Source organism: Eptesicus fuscus, chromosome 16, assembly GCF_027574615.1.
Source record: "Eptesicus fuscus isolate TK198812 chromosome 16, DD_ASM_mEF_20220401, whole genome shotgun sequence".
Taxonomy (NCBI): Eukaryota; Metazoa; Chordata; class Mammalia; order Chiroptera; family Vespertilionidae; genus Eptesicus; species Eptesicus fuscus.
The window spans coordinates 2,468,607-2,487,835 of NC_072488.1; the positions used below are offsets into that span (position 1 = coordinate 2,468,607).

The following is a 19,229-nucleotide window of genomic DNA, read 5'->3' on the forward strand; positions in this document are numbered from 1 at the left end:
TCGTAAACTATTGCGTCAGAATAGGGTCACTCCCCTGCTTAAGTACCCAGTGTGCACACCTTTCAGCCCACACTCCCTCCTGCCCGGGCAAGAGCGACCCAGCCCGCCTGCAGCCTGCCTCGGCCCTGACCCAAGAGCGCTGTGCAGGGCGCAGCCACAGTGCTTTCTTGCTGTTCTGGCCTCAGGGCCTCTGCACCTGCTGTTCTTTCTGCCTGGAATGCTCTGCCTTCAGCGTTCCCATGGCCGGCTACTCTGTACCTTCCAGGGCTCAGCGGAAATGTCACCCCCTCCGAGGTGCCGTCTCTGACCCACAGTGGCTCCCCCTCCTCCCCAGCGGCCTCCTCACATCAGCCAAACATGAGCTGGGCCGATTGCCAGGCCTCATGCCTATGAGGAACAAAAGGCTGCCTGGGACACAGTCCCGCCCGCCAGGGAGCTCTGGATGGGGAGAACTCAGCCAGGGACGCTGCGCAAAGACAAGCCGAAAGGTTTGCCGGACTTGACCATGAAGACCCTCTCCAGGGCCTGGGCCCCGAACCAGAGGGCAGGAAACGCCCGCCGCCCAGCTGCGGACCGTGGGCTGCCGCGCCTGCCCGTGTCCTCCTTCAGTCCCACCCTTGCCCCTTGTGTCCGTGACACGCAGGACGGTGCACGTGCACATCCAGGGCGTTCGGAAGGAGACGGGTTGGCGTGTTGATGAACGGATCGCCGTGAACGAGAGCAGCTGCGGCCGGCGAGCGAGCAGAGGCTAGTTAGGCCACAGATGGCTGCAAGGGGACCGCTGTTCTTGGAAGCGTATCGCAGCCTCCCCCTTTGTGATGGAGCCGCTGGCTGACATTTCAGCCACAGCCCTGGAGCTCGCCGTGCCCCGGTCGCAGCGGGGCCCACCTAGGCCATTTGTTGACTGTTCTCAGAACCCAGGCGCCCGGCTACAATACTAGCGAATGTTCTACCTCCCAAGAGCGGTTAGGCCATCAGGTCAAAACCAAAACCAAAGCCGGGGACCCTGGAAGAAAGCACCTCGCTTCACGGATGACTTGCTGGGCCCTCCAAGCTCCAGGGCCGCCCGCTCCACAGACACAGACAGCGACGCGTGAGGGACACGCGGAGGACACGCAGCCCGCTGGCCCCACGTCAGAAAGGCCTCACCTTTGGGTTAACATCCCGCTGTCACCATCTGGAAGTTGTTGTTTTTTAAATATATTTTTATTGGTTTCAGAAAGAGGAAGGGAGAGAGAAAGAGAGAGAGAAACAGCAATGACGAGAGAGAATCATAGATGGGTTGCCTCCTGCACGCCCCATACTGGGGACTGAGTCCCCACCCGGGCCTGTGCCCTGACGGGGAATCGAACTGTGACCTCCTGGTTCATAGGTTGACACTCAACCACGGAGCCACACCGGCCGGGCTTAATCGTTTTTGAGTGAGGGGCTGTGCATTGGGTGGCCAGTGCCGTGTGCAGGCCATGAGGGGCACCCGAGGAGGGGCAGGCGAGGCTCTCAGGAAGAGGACGTACAGGGGCTAGCAGGAAATGCAGCTGAAGGTCGGGAGGGCCAGGTCGTGACCGTGTGCAGTTCGCATTAAGGCGAGTGGACTTCACCCTGGGGCTCCTGGGCGCCAGGCGGAGTGGCAGCTCCGGTGCACGAGCTTCCTTCCCAGGCTCGCCTGCAGCTAGAGCTACGGGTCCGGCTGGGGAAGCAGTGATTGCAATGACCTAGGCCCGTGGTCGGCAAACTCATGAGTCAACAGAGCCAAGTATCAACAGGACAACGATTGCCGAAACCGGTTTGGCTCAGTGGATAGAGCATCAGCCTGTGGACTGAAAGGTCCCAGGTTCGATTCCGGTCAAGGGCATGTACCTTGGTTGCGGGCACATCCCCAGTAGGGGTTGTGCAAGAGGCAGCTGATCGATGTTTCTAACTCTCTATCCCTCTCCCTTCCTCTCTGTGAAAAATCAATAAAATATATATTTTAAAAAAAAAAAAACACAAGAAAAACACAGTACAACGATTGACATTTCTTTGGAGAGCCACATTTTTTAAACTTCAACTTCTTCTAACGCCACTTCTTCAACATAGACTCGCCCAGGCCGTGGTATTTTGTGGAAGAGCCACACTCAAGGGGCCAAAGAGCCGCATGTGGCTGGGGGGGGGGGGGTGGGGGTGGAGAGGGAGGCCTGCGTCAGCATGGTGCAGGCAGTAAGGAAGAGTGAGCCTGGGTGCGGGAACAGCTGGGAGAAACATCAGCAGTCCCTGATTGCTGTGGGGGCTGAGGGCAAGGCAAGGCTCCTCCCCGTCTGAGTCAGGCAAGATGGCAGATAGCAGTGGGCTGGGGGAGGAATGGAGCTGACAACAAAATTATTCAGGGTGAGACTTCGTGTTAAGATGTCCATTCTCAGCACATTGATCTATAGATATAATGCGACCCCCATCAAAATCCCAGCAGGCTTTTTAATTTTTGGTAGACATGGGCAAGCTGGTTCTAGAATGTGTAAAAACGCAAAATGTTTGTTGTTTGTTCTTTTTTTCAAAACACTTGTGGGGATGGTGGGGAGTTAGAAGGCGTCCTGCTGCCTGATTTCCAGACATACTGTATAAAGCTAGTGACCAAAACAGCGTCATTCTGGAGTGAGAATCACCGGACAGATCAGGGAAGAGATTAAAAAGCCCAGAAATAGACCCAAGTAATGCCATCATCTGATGTTCACCACAGGCACCAACGCAGCCCAATGAGGGAAGGAGGTTCTTTTCAACAACGTCCTGGGACAAGCAGGATACCCCCGTGAGGAAAGGCGCGCGAGTCCTCTTTCACACCCAAACCATGATCATAAACCATGGACCCAAACCATGATCAGAAACCATGGACCCAAACCATGATCAGAAACCATGGACCCAAACCATGATCATAAACCATGGACCCAAACCATGATCAGAAACCATGGACCCAAACCATGATCAGAAACCATGGACCCAAACCATGATCATAAACCATGGACCCAAACCATGATCATAAACCATGGACCCAAACCATGATCATAAACCTAGACATCAAAGTTGAAACCATAACGCTTTTTAAAAGAAACAGGAGAATAGCTTGTGTCTTGGGGGATGGGGACTTGTGACTTTAGCTCAAATAATCCACATACCACAAAAAGCCATAATTGTAAAAAAGAAAAAAGCAACAATTAGTAGTCTTCATCAAAATTAGAAACTTCTGATCATCAAAAAAAGCAGTTAAGAAAATGAAGAAACAAAATACAGACCGGGGGGCAATATTCACAAAACATACCTGGCAAAGGACTGGTGGCCAGGAAATAGAAAGAACTCTTGCCACTCATTCATGAATAAAACAATCCAATAAAAATGTGTGAGTATGTCAGTGACCAATAAACACATGGAAGTGTGCTCCACATAATCAGTCATCAGGGAAAGGCAAAGTAAAACCACCGCGTACTGTTATCACACACACACACACACACACACACACACACACACACACACACCTGAATGGCTAACGTCCCAACAATACCCAGGATTCAGAGGACGCGGAGCGGCAGGCGCTTCCACACACGGCCGGCAGGTGTGTGAAGGAGTGCGATCCCTCGGGAAAACCATTTTGATCAGCCACAGGAGCTGAATGGACAGAACCGGAAGGCCCAGCAATTTCATTCCCAGGTACAGAGTCAACAGCAATGTGCCATGCGTTCAAGCAAAGACCTAGACAAGCATGTTCACATCAGCACCCATCCAAACGCACCGCGGTTACCCGACAGGAACACGTGCACAGTGAAAGGCGTGCAGCAGCCCGACCGGTGTGGCTGGCTCAGTGGGTGAGCGTGGACTTAAGAACCAGGAAGTCACTGTTGATTCCCAGTCAGGGCACAGGCCCGGGTTGTGGGCTCGATTCCCAGTAGGGGTCGTGCAGGAGGCAGCTGATCAATGACTCTCTTATCATTGATGTTTTTCTCTCTCTCCCTCTCCCTTCCTCTCTGAGATCAATAAAAATATATATTTTTTAAATGAAGCAGATGTCTGCAAACTGAGGAGGGGGAGTCCCACCTATACACACCTCCCCCAACTAAGCCCGTCATTTCCCGCCACCAGGCACCGCACTTCCTGTTCCCACTCCCTGCGCTCCTCAGGCCGCTGGGTCATTCTAAACTTTCACCCTGTCATGTCTTCAGGGTCAACCCTATTTAAAGTGGATTTTCCAGTCACACTCAGTCCCCTTACCCCCTTTCTTCATAGAACTGTGAAAAGAGAAAAAGTAAATTTCTCGCTTTTATTTACCTACTAGTGGCCCGGTGCACGAAATTTGTGCACATTAAAAGGGAATTAATTAGAGGAAATATTTTAATATTGCTATTTGCCCTTTCTCTACAATAGAAGTGTCAGAGATGAAAGAAAATTAGTAAAATGTATATGAAAATCTCCCTCCTCTCAGAGTCTGGGGCGCGCCACGGGACCCAGAGTCAAGTCCCTGCCCCACCCGCGTGTGCCTCGAAATCACGTGAGACCCAGACCCAGCCGGCCCCACCCCCACCCCCGTCAAGCCCCGCCGGGCAGGGGTCGCGGCCTCAGGTGTCCTGGTGCAGCCTCAGGTCCCCCAGCCCCGGCGAGAGAGAGGGTGCGACGACCATTTGCATCTTAGCTCTTTATTCTATAGGATTTCTTGTGCTGGGAAGGGTAAAGCTTCCCCTCTCATCCTCTGGTCCGTTTGGCCGGCTGAATAATCAGATCAACAAGACTGACAAGAGAAAATGAAATTTAATTTTTGTGCGTACGGGACCCCATAGACATGAGAGAGTCAAAGACTCTGGGTACATGAGAGGTTCCAAGAGAGGGGGACGGGGGGCAAAAAAGGGACAGTGCAGGATGATAGGAAGGGCAGGCGTTCAGTAAGTGGCATTTTGCTCTGACCTTTAACTAGATCGAAAGGGTTACCTGACCGTCTCTTGTTATGGGCAAGGTCCCCAATTCAGGTTCCTCTGGGAAACTGAAGGAAGTGGAGCAGGAGTTCCTCTGGAGCCACAGGGCCTTGGTTGCCTTTAGCTCCAATAATCCACAGACGGCAGAGGCAAATCTCGGGGTGACTCGATCTGAACTCCCACGATTGCCTACGACCTGCTTTCCACCCGGACTGTGAGCGTCCGAGGCAGGTGGCCTTGCCAGTCATGTCCCACGTTGTTCTCCCAACAAGGAGCACACAGTAGGTCCTCCACTGTCCGGAGAACCCAGGTGTGTGGGCAGTCAGGACTCCGAGACCGTGCCAGAAGGCCCCCCGAGGGGCAGGATTTTAAGGTGGAAGACGACTGAGCTTGTTTGCAAGCTGAGGGGAGGGATGGGGCGACTGACAGTGAGACGATAAAGAAGAGTGACGGGGGGAGAGGCGAGGATTGGGGGTGAGCACAGGAGGTGGTGCTGACCTCAGAGAAGGGGAGCCTGTCCGTCCTCTGAGGCAAGAAGAGAAAGGCGGCAGTGGGGACCGGGGTGTGGGCGATGAATCACAGCCGGTGGAACGAGAAGGGACAGGCGGGTGTCACTCTTCTTTACGTAGGAGGCAGAGTCATCTACAGAATGGGGACTGCAAGCCCAGGGAAGGGACCCCAGCAGAGCAGGGATGCTGGACGCAGCTTCCCCCGGACGGCTGTTTCTCTGCGTACTGTCTCCCCAGCCGCAGGAAGGACCGAGAGCGGGGCCGGGCCTGCCTTGCTGACCACTCACTCCCAGCACCGAGAGCAGGCCCGGCGCGGCGCCCAGGTGTGGAACGTGTGAACGGGCGAGTGAGCAGGCAGACGGACCTCCGGAGAAGAAGTCGTGCGGGGCCCTGGCTGGGCCAGCTCAGCGCCAGGACGGAGGTGAAGACAGAGCTGATCTAGGTGAGGGTTCTGCTGAAACGAGGCGGGGGGTGGGGTGTGGAAAGAGCAGGGCACCAGGGAACCAAAGGTGCCGCTGAGCGGGAAGTCAGACGGTCCGGTCTGGCAGGAAAAGAGGCCAGATCCGGAGGAGGCAACAACAGAAAGCAGAGGCGTGTGTGCCTGTGTGTGCGTGTGCCTGTGTGCGTGTGTGCCTGTGTGTGCGTGTGCCTGTCCCTGTGTGCGTGTGTGCCTCTGTGTGCATGTGCCTGTGTGCGTGTGTGTGCCTGTGTGCCTGTGTGTGCATGTGCCTGTGTGCCTGTGTGTGCCTGTCCCTGTGTGCGTGTGTGCCTCTGTGTGCATGTGCCTGTGTGCGTGTGTGTGCCTGTGTGCCTGTGTGTGCATGTGCCTGTGTGTGCGTGTGCCCCGTGTGCATGTGTGTGTGCCTGTGCCTCTGTGCGTGTGTGCATGTGTGTGTGTGCGTGTGTGTGTGCGCGCAGTGGGAGTTGGGCATGAGTGGGAAGGGCAGCGGCTGTGGACAGAGAGTGGGCTCGTGGTAGTTAAGCCTTCACAGGTGGAGCAGTTTCAGGTGATGACAAGCGAGGGTGTGGCCGCAGGAGTGGGCAGCGGGCGGGACGGGGCAGAGGCGGCCCCTGGCGCGGAGGAGATGCAGGTGCTCGGAGGTGGGTGGTGTTGTCACGGGACACGCTCTGGAGCGGGAGAGGAGGACTCCCCAGGTCAGACGCCGGGCTGCACTGAGGAAGGGTTGTGACCAGATGATGCCTTTCACTCATTCGTTCATTCACTCATTCGTTCATTCATTCACTCATTCATTCATGAAGTACCTATCGTCGGTTAGCCTGACTGGAGGTGAGCCCGGCAGACACGGCCTTTTCTCATGGGTCTTGTCATCTTCGAGGCCCTGCCACCAAGGACACGCCTCCGCTTTCCCATCCTGCCCAGGAGGGGCAGCGGGCAGCGGGCAGCGGGGCAGCTGGACGGCCAGAGCCTCAGGGCCGAGCTTCTCCACGGACACGGGGCGTCTGGTCTGGCACCAGCTGTTTCTGGGGGGTTCTCGGGGAAGGCCGGGCTTGGCCCGGGAGACGGCTCCAGGGAGCCCCGGGGGTTCGGGATCAGGGCGAGGACGCAGAGGACTCTGGGAAGAACAGAGTGAGCGGCGGGTGGGGAGCAGGGTGGCCTGGAAGTGCGCAGGGTGGATGGCCTCTCCACACTCGGGAGCTCCCGCTCGGGGTCATGCCCCGGACCTGCGGGCACGCGGAGATGCGCCCTGGTTCCCCCACGCCCTGCAAGCCGCTCCGCATGGCGCTGCGTACGCTGCTCAGGCCGCGGCCCCATCGCGCAGCTGGCAGGACGCTCATGCTGCTCTCGCGGCTTTGTGTGCGGAGATCCCCTGCTCCCTGAGGCTTTCTTATGCAAATTCCCTGTGCGCCCGGCGCTCAGGTTTCCGATGGAAAACCAATGCTGTGCTAAAAGGATGCCGTGGGCCCCTTCCGTCCTAGGCCACCTGTCAGGTGTCCTCCTGCCACGCGGGTCCACGGGGAGGGGCAGGGCGGCGTCCAGCAGCGGCTGCTCACAGGCGCCGCGGCTCTGAAAGGGAGCCTTCAAACCTCCGGCAGGAAAGGCTGGGCGCAACACCCACGCTGTCCTCCCGCGGAGCGGGGCGAAGGGTGTGGACTGTCCCCTGAGCTGGCAGCAGGCACCTGGTGGCGTGAAAGGAGGAGGAGGACAGGACTGGCCACGTCCCCACCATTGTCGCCTGTGCTCTCCTGCCCCTGCCTGCAGACTCCCTCTGAGCTGGCTGAGCCACCCCCGGGATGGCCCAGAGGCAGGATGCAGAGCCCTGGTCTCTCAGCAGAGCTGGCCTCGGGCTGAGAGCCAGGAGCGGCGGCCAGGCCCGGCCCCCCAGCCATCCACACAGCGGCTCCCCCAAAATGCGGGCTGCATGGTGTTGAGATCAACATAGAGGTCAAGTATTCGGAGAACCTGACGTGCGTGACCTCTGACATCAGCCAGCACAGCGTGGCTCTCAGAATCTGAGTTCCAGCAACGTTTATCAGCTGTGTATGCGCCAAGGATGTATTATTCATGGCAGTGAACAATGTGTATTTATCAAATAATTCAATGTCTGGTTGCTCTATGTATTCAATATCATAATATTTATCAAGTGGGGAATTCCCTTATTAAACAAACATGGACTGGCTACCTGCCAGGCTCTGTGCTGGGTGGTGGCTCACAGGAGGGCGAGGTGTGGCCCCGGCCCTCTAAGCGACGTGCCGTCCGCGGTGGGGACAGAGGAGTAACCCAGGACTACAGCCTCGCGCACTGAAAACTGGTGGGGGCATGCGAGACGCCAGGTAATGTGGGAATTCGAACAAGGATCGAGAAAGGTTTTCCAAGGCGGGTCATGCTTGCCCGGCTGTGGTGGCTCACTGGATTGAACATCATCCCATGGACCAAGAGGTCCCGGGTTCGATTCCTAGTCAGGGCACAGGCCCAGGTTGCAGGCTCGATCCCCAGTAGGGGGCATACAGGAGGCAGCCGGTCAATGACTCTCATCGTTGATGTTTCTCTCTCTCCCTCTCCCATCCTCTCTGAAATCAATAAAAAAATAAAATAAAAAAATGAAAGGACAGGTCACGCTTGAGCTGACTTTGTTTTGGGTTAGCTTTTTAGTAGCCTCGATGGTACTTGTGGCTGCTTTCCTCTTGTTAAGCAGCTGTATTGAGACTTCATTCACATACTACACACCTGACCGGTTCAACTGTGCCATCCCCTGGGTGTTTTGCAGCCTGCAAAGGGAGGTTTTCCTTCTGGAGGGGTAATTCCAGAATTAGCGAAGTTGTAAGAGTTCACAGATATGGATATGCAGATATATGGTGAGGTTACACGTTTACAAAGACATGTTATTATTTTGAACAGTTTGAGGGTAAGGTGAAGACACCCTGTCCCCTCACCGGCCCCTAGTCCAGCCCTGGCACCCCCCAGTTCTCCGCGGAGCCTGGGTCCTTTGAGCGGACAATGGTGCTTGGCAGTTAAGGTAGCATCGCCTCGGGCCTTTGGGCTAAGGTCAGGTGTAGTATCGGTTCTTACCAGTTCAGTATCTGGTACGTCCTTTACCCAAGGACAACATGTTCAACGGATTTTTGAAATGAGGGGATGGAATGGGAGCTTGCTCCGTCCACTCCACGCACCGACCCGGTATTGCAGCACCTCCTGGGGTGATGCACCCCCTTCCGGGGAAAGACAGAAACGAAATCAAGGTGTGGGCTACTGAGGTGTCTCCGTGCTACTGGTAACACATTGCTTCCAGGTTCCCTCCATCAACAGAGCGAGGAAATTATCTATCTATCTATCTATCATCTATCTATCTATCTATCTATCTATCTATCTATCTATCTATCTATCATCTATCTATCTATCTATCATCTATCCGTCCATCCATCCATCCATCTTAAATCTAGTTCATTACTAATACCTCTAGTTCCAATCCAGCAACTCAGGGTTCATTCTAGTTTTCTCCCTCTCTTTTTTTCTGATTAAATATATTTTTATTAATTTCAGAGAGGAAGGGAGAGGGGGAGAGAGGGAGAGAAACATCAATGATGAGAGAGAATCATGGATCAGCTGCCGCCTGCACGCCCCACACCGGGGTTCGGGCCCACAACCCAGGCATGTGCCCTGACTGGGAATCGAACCGTGACCTCTTGGTTCATAGCAACGCTCAACCCCTGAGCCACGCCGGCTGGGCTCTAGTTTTCTCTTTCTCTGCACCTGTAACTCCCTTCTCTCATGTGATAAATCGGCTTCCATTATCCATTTACACCAGGATTGCTAACTCATACTAATGTGAAAAGTGAACTGCTAACAAGTGTTCAGCAACAACCTATTTTACCATCATGACATAGTCCTTCTAAGATGTATATTATGTATTATATATGATTTTTTACAAAATTGGAATTTTTTAAAGTATATTTTTAGTTATTTCAGAGAGGAATGGAAAGGGAGATAGAAACATCAATAATAAAAGAGAATCATGGATCGGCTGCCTCCTGCACGCCTCCTATGGGGGATTGAGCCCACAACCTGGGCATGTGCCCTTGACTGGGATCGAACCTGAGACCCTTCAGTCTGCAGGCCAACGCTCTATCCACTGAGCCACACCAGCCAGGGCCTCCCATGCTATTCCCTACCAGCCTCAGAACAAGCGGAAGGCGGGTCCTCTTGGGGGGATGGACAAGGTTAAGCCGATCACCGATGGCCTCACGTCAAAGCCTAATCTGTTTCTCCCACACCGTACGGCCTCGCAAGGGACAATCCCACCTCCATGTTTCTCCTCTGGGGAGCTGTGCCTCCAGAAACCCCCCCGGGCTCTTCCCAGCGGAGCCTGGAACTCACCTGAGCCCACGGCGGGGGGCCGTGTGCCTGTGCTGCTGTGGACAGAGCATCCTCCGGGCCGTGTCCGTGAAGCAAGCGCTAGCCAGGCCCAGAAGGAGCCATCTGGGAGAGGCCGCGGAGGAGCCGACCCGCTGGGCCAGCCTCGTTCTTCTGGTTCCCAAACCTGACAGGACTGTTCGCTCCTGCTCACCTGTCAGCCGGCTCGCAGCGTAACCATTGCCAACGGCGGGGCCATTTCGGGCCTATCTGGCCAAAGCCTGATTCTTAACAAGCAGAGATGAGCCAGGGCCGGTGCGTTTCCTGCTCGCCCGTCTGTTTCGGAAGAGAGCCTTCTCCTGCCCTGGTCCCCGCGGGTCGCGGAGCGGCAGCCCTTTTCCTCACCTCGGGGGTTTGGGCATCAGTGGTCAGGGCACGTAAACGTGCAGCCTGTTGCTGCAGGTTCTAGAAGTTTTGGAAGTGGGGGGATGTGGGGGGGGGCGAGGGGGGTTGAAAATGGGTCGTTAAATGCTGCTTCGGGCTGATACGCGGGAGGGAATGGCTCTCCTTCCATGCTGGGAACGATAGTTGATATTCTCCTAATAGACCAAGGGATCAGGCCCCACAGCCTGTGGCCAATTTCTCTGCGTTGAAGACGGATCTCACTTTACAGGGAAACGAGGGAATAGCACACGTCGCCTCCAGTGACCAGGATCTGCCTGGTTGCCTTGGAAAATTGCAAATCAAAATGCCCTTGGGCAAGTTAGTATGGTTTTTAACTCTCCCTCTCTCTCCTTCAAGATGTAAGTTGTCTAACAAGATCTCTTGATTTGCCTTTGTAATCAAATGTCTCTGACTCAAGTCCTGAGCTCTGTTAAGCCGCTGGTGACACCAGGTTGAATTCACTGATACGGGAGATTTGATCAATTTAAGAAAGCGATTGACAGTAGGATGCCAGGCTTTACGTATAATGTTTCTGTAATCTCGTTCGCGCCAGAACGTTTATATCTGTTTACATGAATACGCATTAACAAGTAGTAAGGATAGAAATAAGCCAGTCGGAGAAAGATAATTATCACATGATGTCACTCATTTGTGGAATATAATGAACAACGTATTCCGATGAACAAAAATAGATCCAGAGACAGAGAAGCATCGAACAGACCGTCCAACCTCAGAGGGAAGACGGGGGGTGGGGGTGAGAGATCAACCAAAGGACTTGTATGTGTGCATATGAGCCTAACCCGTGGACACGGACACAGGGGGGTGAGGGCATGTGCTGGGGGGTGAGGGGGCTGGGGAGTGATCAATGGGGGGGAAGGAAGACTCATGTAGTACTTCAAACAATAAAGAATCTTTTAAAAGTAATGCGGATAGTTTGAATGTTAGTGGTGGTTATTTTCAGATCATGGAAGCGCAGGTGATAGTGTTACCTCCCTCTTCCTACTTCTTGGTGTTCGCCAAAATCTCTGTAAGAAGCACAGGATTACCTTTATAAGCAGAAAAAAACAAAACAAAACAAAAAAAAGTCCTTTGAGGAGTGTCAAGTCACCCTTACAGCAGTGGTGTCACCAACTATGACACAACCCGACGTGTGAGAAGCAGTGTGAGATGTGAAAGACTCGCAGGTTTTTGAGGAGAGAGGTATCAGGAAGACAAGGGACACGCCGGGGCCTTATTGTTTTCTTAATCTCCAGGCATCAGGCCGTATCTGACTCTTATTTCATGAAACCAGCTCGTCAGGAAGAAACCGTCTTTGCAGAAAGAAGGGTGCCCCTGAGCAAGCTGGGGCCCTCCAGGCGTGTCCCCCGGGCGCTGAGGCCGGGCCGTGGTCCTGAGCTCCAAGGCAGGAAAACATCCAGGCCATGGGAACCCTGGGCTCCCCGTCAGGGCCCCGGCCCGGCCTCGCAGGCTTGTGGGAACGGCTGGGCAGAGACAGGCTGGGCAGAGGCCCGCGTCCCACCCACGGCTGGGCCCGGAACCTGCTGTGGATGCCCGGCGGTTCACGCGCATCCCTCCGCGCGTGGGGACGTGGCGTCCGCTCCGGCTCCGGGGCCGGTCTCCCCGGGCTGGAAGAATGGCATTGTGGGTAAGTTGCAAAACGGGAGACCCATTGTCCGTGTCCACCGGGACACTCCTTCCCTGGAATTGCCACCCAACCGCGCCGTGCACACCGGGTTTCCCCATCCCGGTTTCAGTTTTCCTCCCTCGGGAAGGTGTCGCAAGGCCTGACTAATGCGCACGAGTGTCCCAATTAGGGTGATGCGGGGCGCAGGTGCCGGGAGCTCCAGACGGCCAATCCCACATCCACAACCGGATTGCGGCGCAGGCTGTGACCCAAAGCCGCCTTCCCTCCCGGCGGGCGGGGCCCCCCTTCGCCTCTTCCCCAAGGTCTGGACGCACCCACAGTCCTGCGTGCACAGCCGTCGATGAGGAAGGGGGCGCCCATTCGGAAGGCAGCAACCATGCCTTCTCCCAAAGAGTCACCCTGAGGTTAAAAACCAAACAGAAGTCCTCCCAGCGAGCACCGAAAACAGCGCCCCGGAGAGGCGCTCCCGCCCGCCCGCCCTCCGCGGAGAAGGGCTGCCCAGTTTTCTTGTTTTGCGTTGGAACCCGCGCGCGGTAGCGGCCGGGTTGGTGAGCCCGCGCGCCCCCTGCGCCCCCGGGGCCGGGCACCAAGTCCCTCCCCGCGCCGGCCAGGGGGGCGCCTGGGCGGGCGGAGTGTCCCGGGGAACAGGGACGGCGCTCGCCCCCGCCCCGGAGATCCGCGCTCTGCCCAGGTGTGTGCCAACCCGGGCGCCGGCGGGCGCTCGCTCTCCCCAGGCCAGCCCGGTCTCTCGGCGATCTCCCCTGAGACCCTCGAGCCCTGTCCCCGGGGCTGGGGGTGCGGCGGCGGCCGCGAGGGCAGGTGTCCCCGTCCCGGGAGCCCCCGCCTCTCCCGCTTCGCTCGGTCATCTCACGTCCGGTCAGCTCCGCGGGGCTTTGCGGGTCTGGCGACCCCGTCCGACCTCCCAGCGCCTCGCCAGGTCCCGGCCCCCCGCGGGGAGGGCTTGCGCCCCCTTTCCGCCGTCCCCGGGGCGGCCCGCGGCCCCCAGCCCGGGATCGCGGGAGGCGGCGACCCGGTATGCAAATCCCCGGGGCGGGCGGGGCCGCCTCCGCGGGGATATAAGCTCGGGGCGGGGCGCCGCGCACAGCCGCTGCCTCCCGGGAGCCGGCCGAGCGCTCCGGCCCCGCGCCCCGTCCGCCCGGCCCGTCTGCCCGCAGCCCGCCCGCCGGCTCCCGGTAAGGACACGCGCGATCGGGGATCGGAGACGGCGGGGGAGAGGCGCGCCCGCCGCCCGCGTCCCTGTATCCCCGCGGGGCGTCCCGGGCACAGCTTCCTCCGTGGGAACCGAGCCGGCGCCGCCGCTGCGCCCTCCCCGCGCCAGGCAGGTGGCCTCTGGGGCGGTGCGCACGGCCAGCTTGTCCCCAGGCCATCGACGGAGAGCACTGCGCGGTGCGCGCGGGGCGGGAGGACTGAGCTTACCTTGAGCGCAGGGAGATGCCTGTGGGAGAGAAAAGCTGCCCGAGGGGTCTCAGCTACATCCCGGGCCGCCCCCGGCCTCCCAGAGGCGCTGCGGGGCGCGGGAGGGGAGGCCGGAGCGAGGGAGGACGGTGTGGGCGTGTGCACGTTCGAATGAGCAGGACTAATGGGCGTCGGAGGCCGCTGGCCAGAATCCGCCGCCGCCGGCCCAGCAGGCTCCCCGCTCGGCAGGGCAGGGCGACCCAGTCTCGGGAAACACACCTTTCAAACCCCTTTTTTTTCTTATTTCACCAAAAGACTTCCTTCTGAAGTCTGCTTGAAGTTCTTAAAAATCATGTGTTGATCGATTTGAGAAAGGAAGGGAGAGGAACTTGGAGGACTCTGGCCTGTGCCCTGAAGGGGCATCTGCCCTGAGGAGGCATCAGACCTGCAACCTGAGTGAACCTGGGCGGGCGATGCTCTGACCAAGGAGCCGCCCCCCGGGGCCTGAGCCCGTTTTTACAGCCGGGGCCCAGCTCAGGTTCGGTAAGCGAAGACCTGGGGTTGGCCCAGGTGGCCTTGTCTCCCCTCTGCCTCCACCTCCACCCCATCCTGCATCCCGGAAGGTGCACGGTGGCAGGGAGGAAATGTCATTCCTGAAGGTCCCCCAGCCCCATGTACCGTCCCCCGTTTACGACGTGGGGTGGGGCCTGTCACTGGTCTGGGGGAGCGGAGGGAAGGAAGCATGCTGTCCCTGAAAACCAGTCAGAACCCCCTCGGGAGGGAGCCCCTTGGGGAGTCCTGGGGGAGACCCGAGGGCGCTGCAGGCGGAGATGAGAACATTGCAGATCAGCTTGCGCCGATGGGCGTCCTATGGGATCTGAGCTGAAGGTCAGAGGCGCAGAGAATGGGAAGCAGGGAAGGGAGGGTGAGGAAGGAGAGGCCGCTGACTTGTCCCGTTTCTGTGTGTGGCTGCGGCTCCGGCTCAGGTCAGTGACCGGATCGGAGAGGACTGGAAGCATGTCCGAGTTTTGGTTGATTTCTGCCCCCGGCGACAAGGAAAACTTACAAGCGCTGGAGAGGATGAACACGGTCACCTCCAAGTCCAACCTGTCGTATAACACCAAGTTCGCCATTCCCGACTTCAAGGTACAGTCCCGGGGGGAGGCGGGAGGGGCGGGGGGGGGCGGAGGGGTGTCTGCTGGAAGCCAAGGAGACGGTCAGGGCGGGGGTGAGGGTGGACGGGGAGCCCGGAGCCCGGAGCCCGCCTGGGACTCCACGCCATCGCCCAAATGGGTCGTGGTCCCGGGGGACGTGGAGCGACAGGACAGGAGGAGCGGGGAGCGGGGGTGGGGGCGGTGTCTTCACGCCGTGGGAGGAGCAGCTCACACACCTGGCTTCTGGTGAATCGCTTCAGATTCTTCCTGTCTCCTCGTCCACATCTGGGAAGACCGATAACATAGCTGACGTGTTCAGGCGTGGAGAGTGTCAGCCGTGACAGGGCGGGAAACCCAGGGTCCTCCGGGGTCTGTGGGAGAGGCAGGCGGGGGAGTTGGTGGCAGCCGGGCAGGGGACAGACAGACAGATCTGACAGCAGGAGTGGCTTAGGCAAGCGTGTCAGACTCCCAGCCTGCGGGCCGTGGGCCTCCTTGGTTTGGCCCGTGTTAGCCTTTGAGTGTGACATGCGTGGTCTAAGGGCTCTTGCTTTGGAGAACAACGTGCGGTTGAAACGCACGGGACAGACAAACACAGGGACAGCTCTCACTTCTCAGGGAGGGGACGGTGCGCGCTGCTCCGAGACGGTGGGCTTCCAGGGGGGAGCCGCGTTGCAAGTGCCGGAGGGACGCGCTGCCCCGCACTCTGCCACGCACACCCGTCCCAACCTCCGGGCACCCTTCCCACGGGAGCTGCCATAGTTGTTGGTGATGCTTCTACTTTTTTTTTTTTTTTTTATTGATTTCAGAGAGGAAGGGGGAGGGAGAGAGACAGAAACATCCGTGATGGGAGAGAATCACGGATCGGCTGCCTCCTGCACGCCCCACACCGGGGATCGAGCCCCCAACCCGGGCCTGTGCCCTGACCGGGAATCGAACCCTGACCTCCCGGTTCCTAGGTCGACGCTCAGCCACGGAGCCACGCGGGCCGGACTCTGCTTTTACTTTTGCTAGTGTTTACCGAGCGGGATCGGGGTCAGGCACTTTAAACGTATTACCGCAAATCTTTGCAAGTCCCACACTCGGGCCCGAGGAAGGGCGCGGGGCTGGAGCGAGGGTGCGAGGCAGCTCCGGGATCTGAACCCATAACTTGCTGACTTTCCGAACCTGCCGCTGTGTGTCCAGTGACGGCCGCTGTGACAGGGAGTCCGTTCAGCCCCCATCAGCATTCCCTCTGTGCGAGGCTGGAGGGAACAGAGAGGGAAACATACAGGACCCCTGCCCAAAGTTGCTTAAAATCAAATTTCTTGAAAAGAAGCCACTTCTCGCCCTAACTGGTTTGGCTCAGTGGATAGAGCGTCGGCCTGCAGACTGAAAGGTCCCAGGTTCAATTCCGGTCAAGGGCACGTACCTTGGTTGTGGGCACATCCCCAGTAGGGGGTGTGCAGGAAGCAGCTGATCGATGTATCTCTCCCATCAATGTTTCTGACTTTCTGTCGCTCTCCCTTCCTCTCTGTAAAAAATCAAAAAAATATATATTAGAAAAGAAGAAGCCACTTCTCGTACCAGAGATATCCAGGCTTCATAGTTTCCCAGTTTTTTTTTTTTTTTTTTAATCCTCACCGAGGATATTTCCCGCTGATTTTAGGAAGAGTGGAAGAGAGAGGGAAAGACAGAGAAACACATCAATTGGTTGCCTCCTGCACGAGCCTGGACAGAGCCCGGGCCAGGGAGGAGCCTGCAACCGAAGTACATGCCCTTGACGGGAATCGAACCCGGGACCCTTCCGTCCTCAGGCCGACGCTCTATCCACTGAGCTCCCAGGGCTCCCAGCTACTTTTTTAATGTCTGATTGGTGGCTGCTAACGTGACCACAGAGTTTTTCCTTCTGATTCTGCAAATAGACCTGCAATACAATTTCAGCCTCTGAGGATCTCCACGCTTAGAGGCAGGTTGTGGAGCGTAATCTGAGCAGGGAGAGACTTCCATGAGTGACGGGAGGGAGGAGAAGCTGCCCTGCCCGCCACGTCACTGTGATGCCCCCGAAGGGGAGAGAGGAAGGGGCGGGCGGACGCGCTGGGAGAAGGGGCTTCTGGAAGGAGCATCTCTCTAACCTGCTTTCTGCTCTGACTGCCCCGTGACTCGGGGTTAACCTGTGACCAGCAGGCCACCTCTCTCACAGGAGGGCAGCCGCCACCTCCTAGTCCCGTCTTCCTGTGGCACAAACGTGGCCATGGACCCCACTGGCAAAAAGAAATGTAAAAACACTTTAAAAAATCCACTGATTTCCCTCAAGAGCTCTTCCCAGGTTCCAGTTTGGCTACTGACCAAGGACCGGGGCCGGCAAACTGCGGCTCGTGAGCCACACGCGGCTCTTTGGCCCCTTGAGTGTGGCTCTTCCACAAAATGCCACGGCCTGGGCGAGTCTATGTTGAAGAAGTGACGTTAGAAGAAGTTTAAGTTTAAAAAATTCGGCTCTCAAAAGAAATTTCAATCGTTGTACTGTTGATACTTGGCTCTGTTGACTGATGAGTTTGCCGACCACTGACCAAGGACTACTAACGCCAGGCGGCGGGCACAGACGCCCGGCCCCGCGGTGAAAGGCGCCCTGGCTCCTCCGCCGCAGCCCCGGCCCCTGACGGCTCTCTCCCTCTCCAGGTGGGGACCTTGGACTCCCTCGTGGGCCTCTCGGACGAGCTGGGGAAACTCGATGCCTTTGCTGAAAGGTAAACGATTTCTTATTTACTGCAAACAGGGAGAGCCGGCCGCTGTTGCCAGAAGACACAGGGCTCTGGCTTTGGCTGAGCCCACACCCGCCTGAACCGGGTCCTAGAAGTCACGGGAAGAGTGTGTGGGGGGGGAGGGGTACGGGGGGGTCCCCTGAGGGCGCTGGTGGACAGCAGCATGCAGGGCCCCCCAGTTTCGCTTGCTTGCGGGAGGCGGCTCTTGTTAGGGGGCCGGCCTTCAGCACCAAGAGGACAAAGAGGATGTGGCTCAGGTGCTGGCACCGCAGGAAGAGAAGGGGGGCCGTGCCCCCCCAGGCTGTGCCAGGGCGTTGTTGGGGTTGTGTGTGGAGTAACATATGCGCGTGGTAAAAAATTCAACAGCCCAGGGGAAAGCTATCCGGTGAGAACCGCTCCCCTCCGGCCGGCTTCCCCGTCCCGTCGCCCTTGTTGCTCCCCTTTGAAGGCGGCGGCGTGGTTATGCTTCCCTAGGAGAGCCTTCCGGGACGGCCGGCACACGCACACGCACACGCACACACAAGTGTATGCTCCACGGTGGTTTTATCCGAGTGGTGGCACGCAGCCTGCACCTCGCGTCGGCACCTGATCGCGTGATGAGAGCCGGTCCCTAAGTGCGCGTTCTTCCTCCTGGCGATCACCTTGACTAGACGTGGCCTTGATTCATTGCCATTTCCCTATGGGTGGACATTCAAGTGTTCTAGTCTTTTCTGCACAGACAACCTGTGAGGACTGTTCTCGTGCACGCGTGGAAGTGAGATGGTTGAGAAATGCTGGGAAATGGTACAGGTGACCCTCCGAGAAGCTGCTCTTGTCAACACTCCCGCCCAAAGGGCATGAGGGTGCTATAGTCTGAGCATCCTTTGCCGTCTAGGAACACTTTTACCAGCTGGTACAAAACCATGAAAAGTATGTACAGATCCCAGAAAAGCATGAAAAAGAAAATGCAAAGCACCCATAATTGTTATATCTGCAGCATGCACATCCATTTTTTCCTACACATAAATATTATCTTTTTAAATATATTTTTGATTTCTGAGAGAGAGGGAGAGAGACAGAGAGAGAAACATAATGATGAGAGAATCATTGATCAGCTGCCTCCTGCACACCCCCTACTGGAGATTGAGCCCCAAACCCAGGCCTGTGCCCTTGACTGGGAACTGAACCTTGATCTCCTGGTTCATAGGTCAATGTTCAACCAGTGAGCAACACCACCCGGCTGGGCCACATAAATATCATTGATGCATACATGTACTCACACATGTCCACCTATTAATAAAGGTGACATCACTTCATACATATTTTGTAACTTGCTTTTCATATCTTGTTCTTTTTATCTCACCATTAACTAGTGCACTGTAATATTATGCCATGTGAATCTGCCATCACTTACTAGGTGGTTTTAGAATAATAATCCCTTGTTTTGGTGAAGACGAAAATCTGTTGTTTAACAAATGATTTTTAAAAAATATTCAGATGGGCCCTGCCTGGGTGGCTCACTGGTTGGAGCATCAGCCTGGGCAACGACAGAGCTCAGGGTTGGTTCCTGGTCAGGGACATCTGCCTGGGTTTCCGGTGCATTTCCTGC

The 19,229-nt window shown here is 56.9% G+C and overlaps 1 protein-coding gene and 1 non-coding gene across 8 annotated transcripts in view; both read left to right on the top strand.

The window, feature by feature from the left end:
* The first annotated feature begins 8,915 nt into the window (after positions 1–8,915).
* LOC114230354 (U2 spliceosomal RNA) lies at positions 8,916–9,105 on the top strand. Its single transcript, XR_003616254.2, has one exon. It is a non-coding gene; the product is annotated as a U2 spliceosomal RNA (small nuclear RNA).
* Positions 9,106–13,006: 3,901 nt separating this feature from the next.
* Positions 13,007–19,229, top strand: part of ATP6V1C2 (ATPase H+ transporting V1 subunit C2) — a 29,443-nt gene continuing 23,220 nt past the window's right edge. For 6 of the 7 annotated variants that reach the window (XM_054727865.1, XM_028140386.2, XM_028140388.2 and 3 more), the window contains exons 1-3: positions 13,451–13,526; positions 14,736–14,895; positions 17,559–17,626. In XM_054727865.1, the coding sequence (XP_054583840.1) occupies positions 14,767–14,895; positions 17,559–17,626 (197 nt within the window). In that variant the 5' untranslated portion in view covers positions 13,451–13,526; positions 14,736–14,766. Of the gene's footprint in view, positions 13,025–13,450; positions 13,527–14,735; positions 14,896–17,558; positions 17,627–19,229 lie in introns of those variants that run through there. The other variant, XM_054727866.1, reaches the window with a different exon arrangement.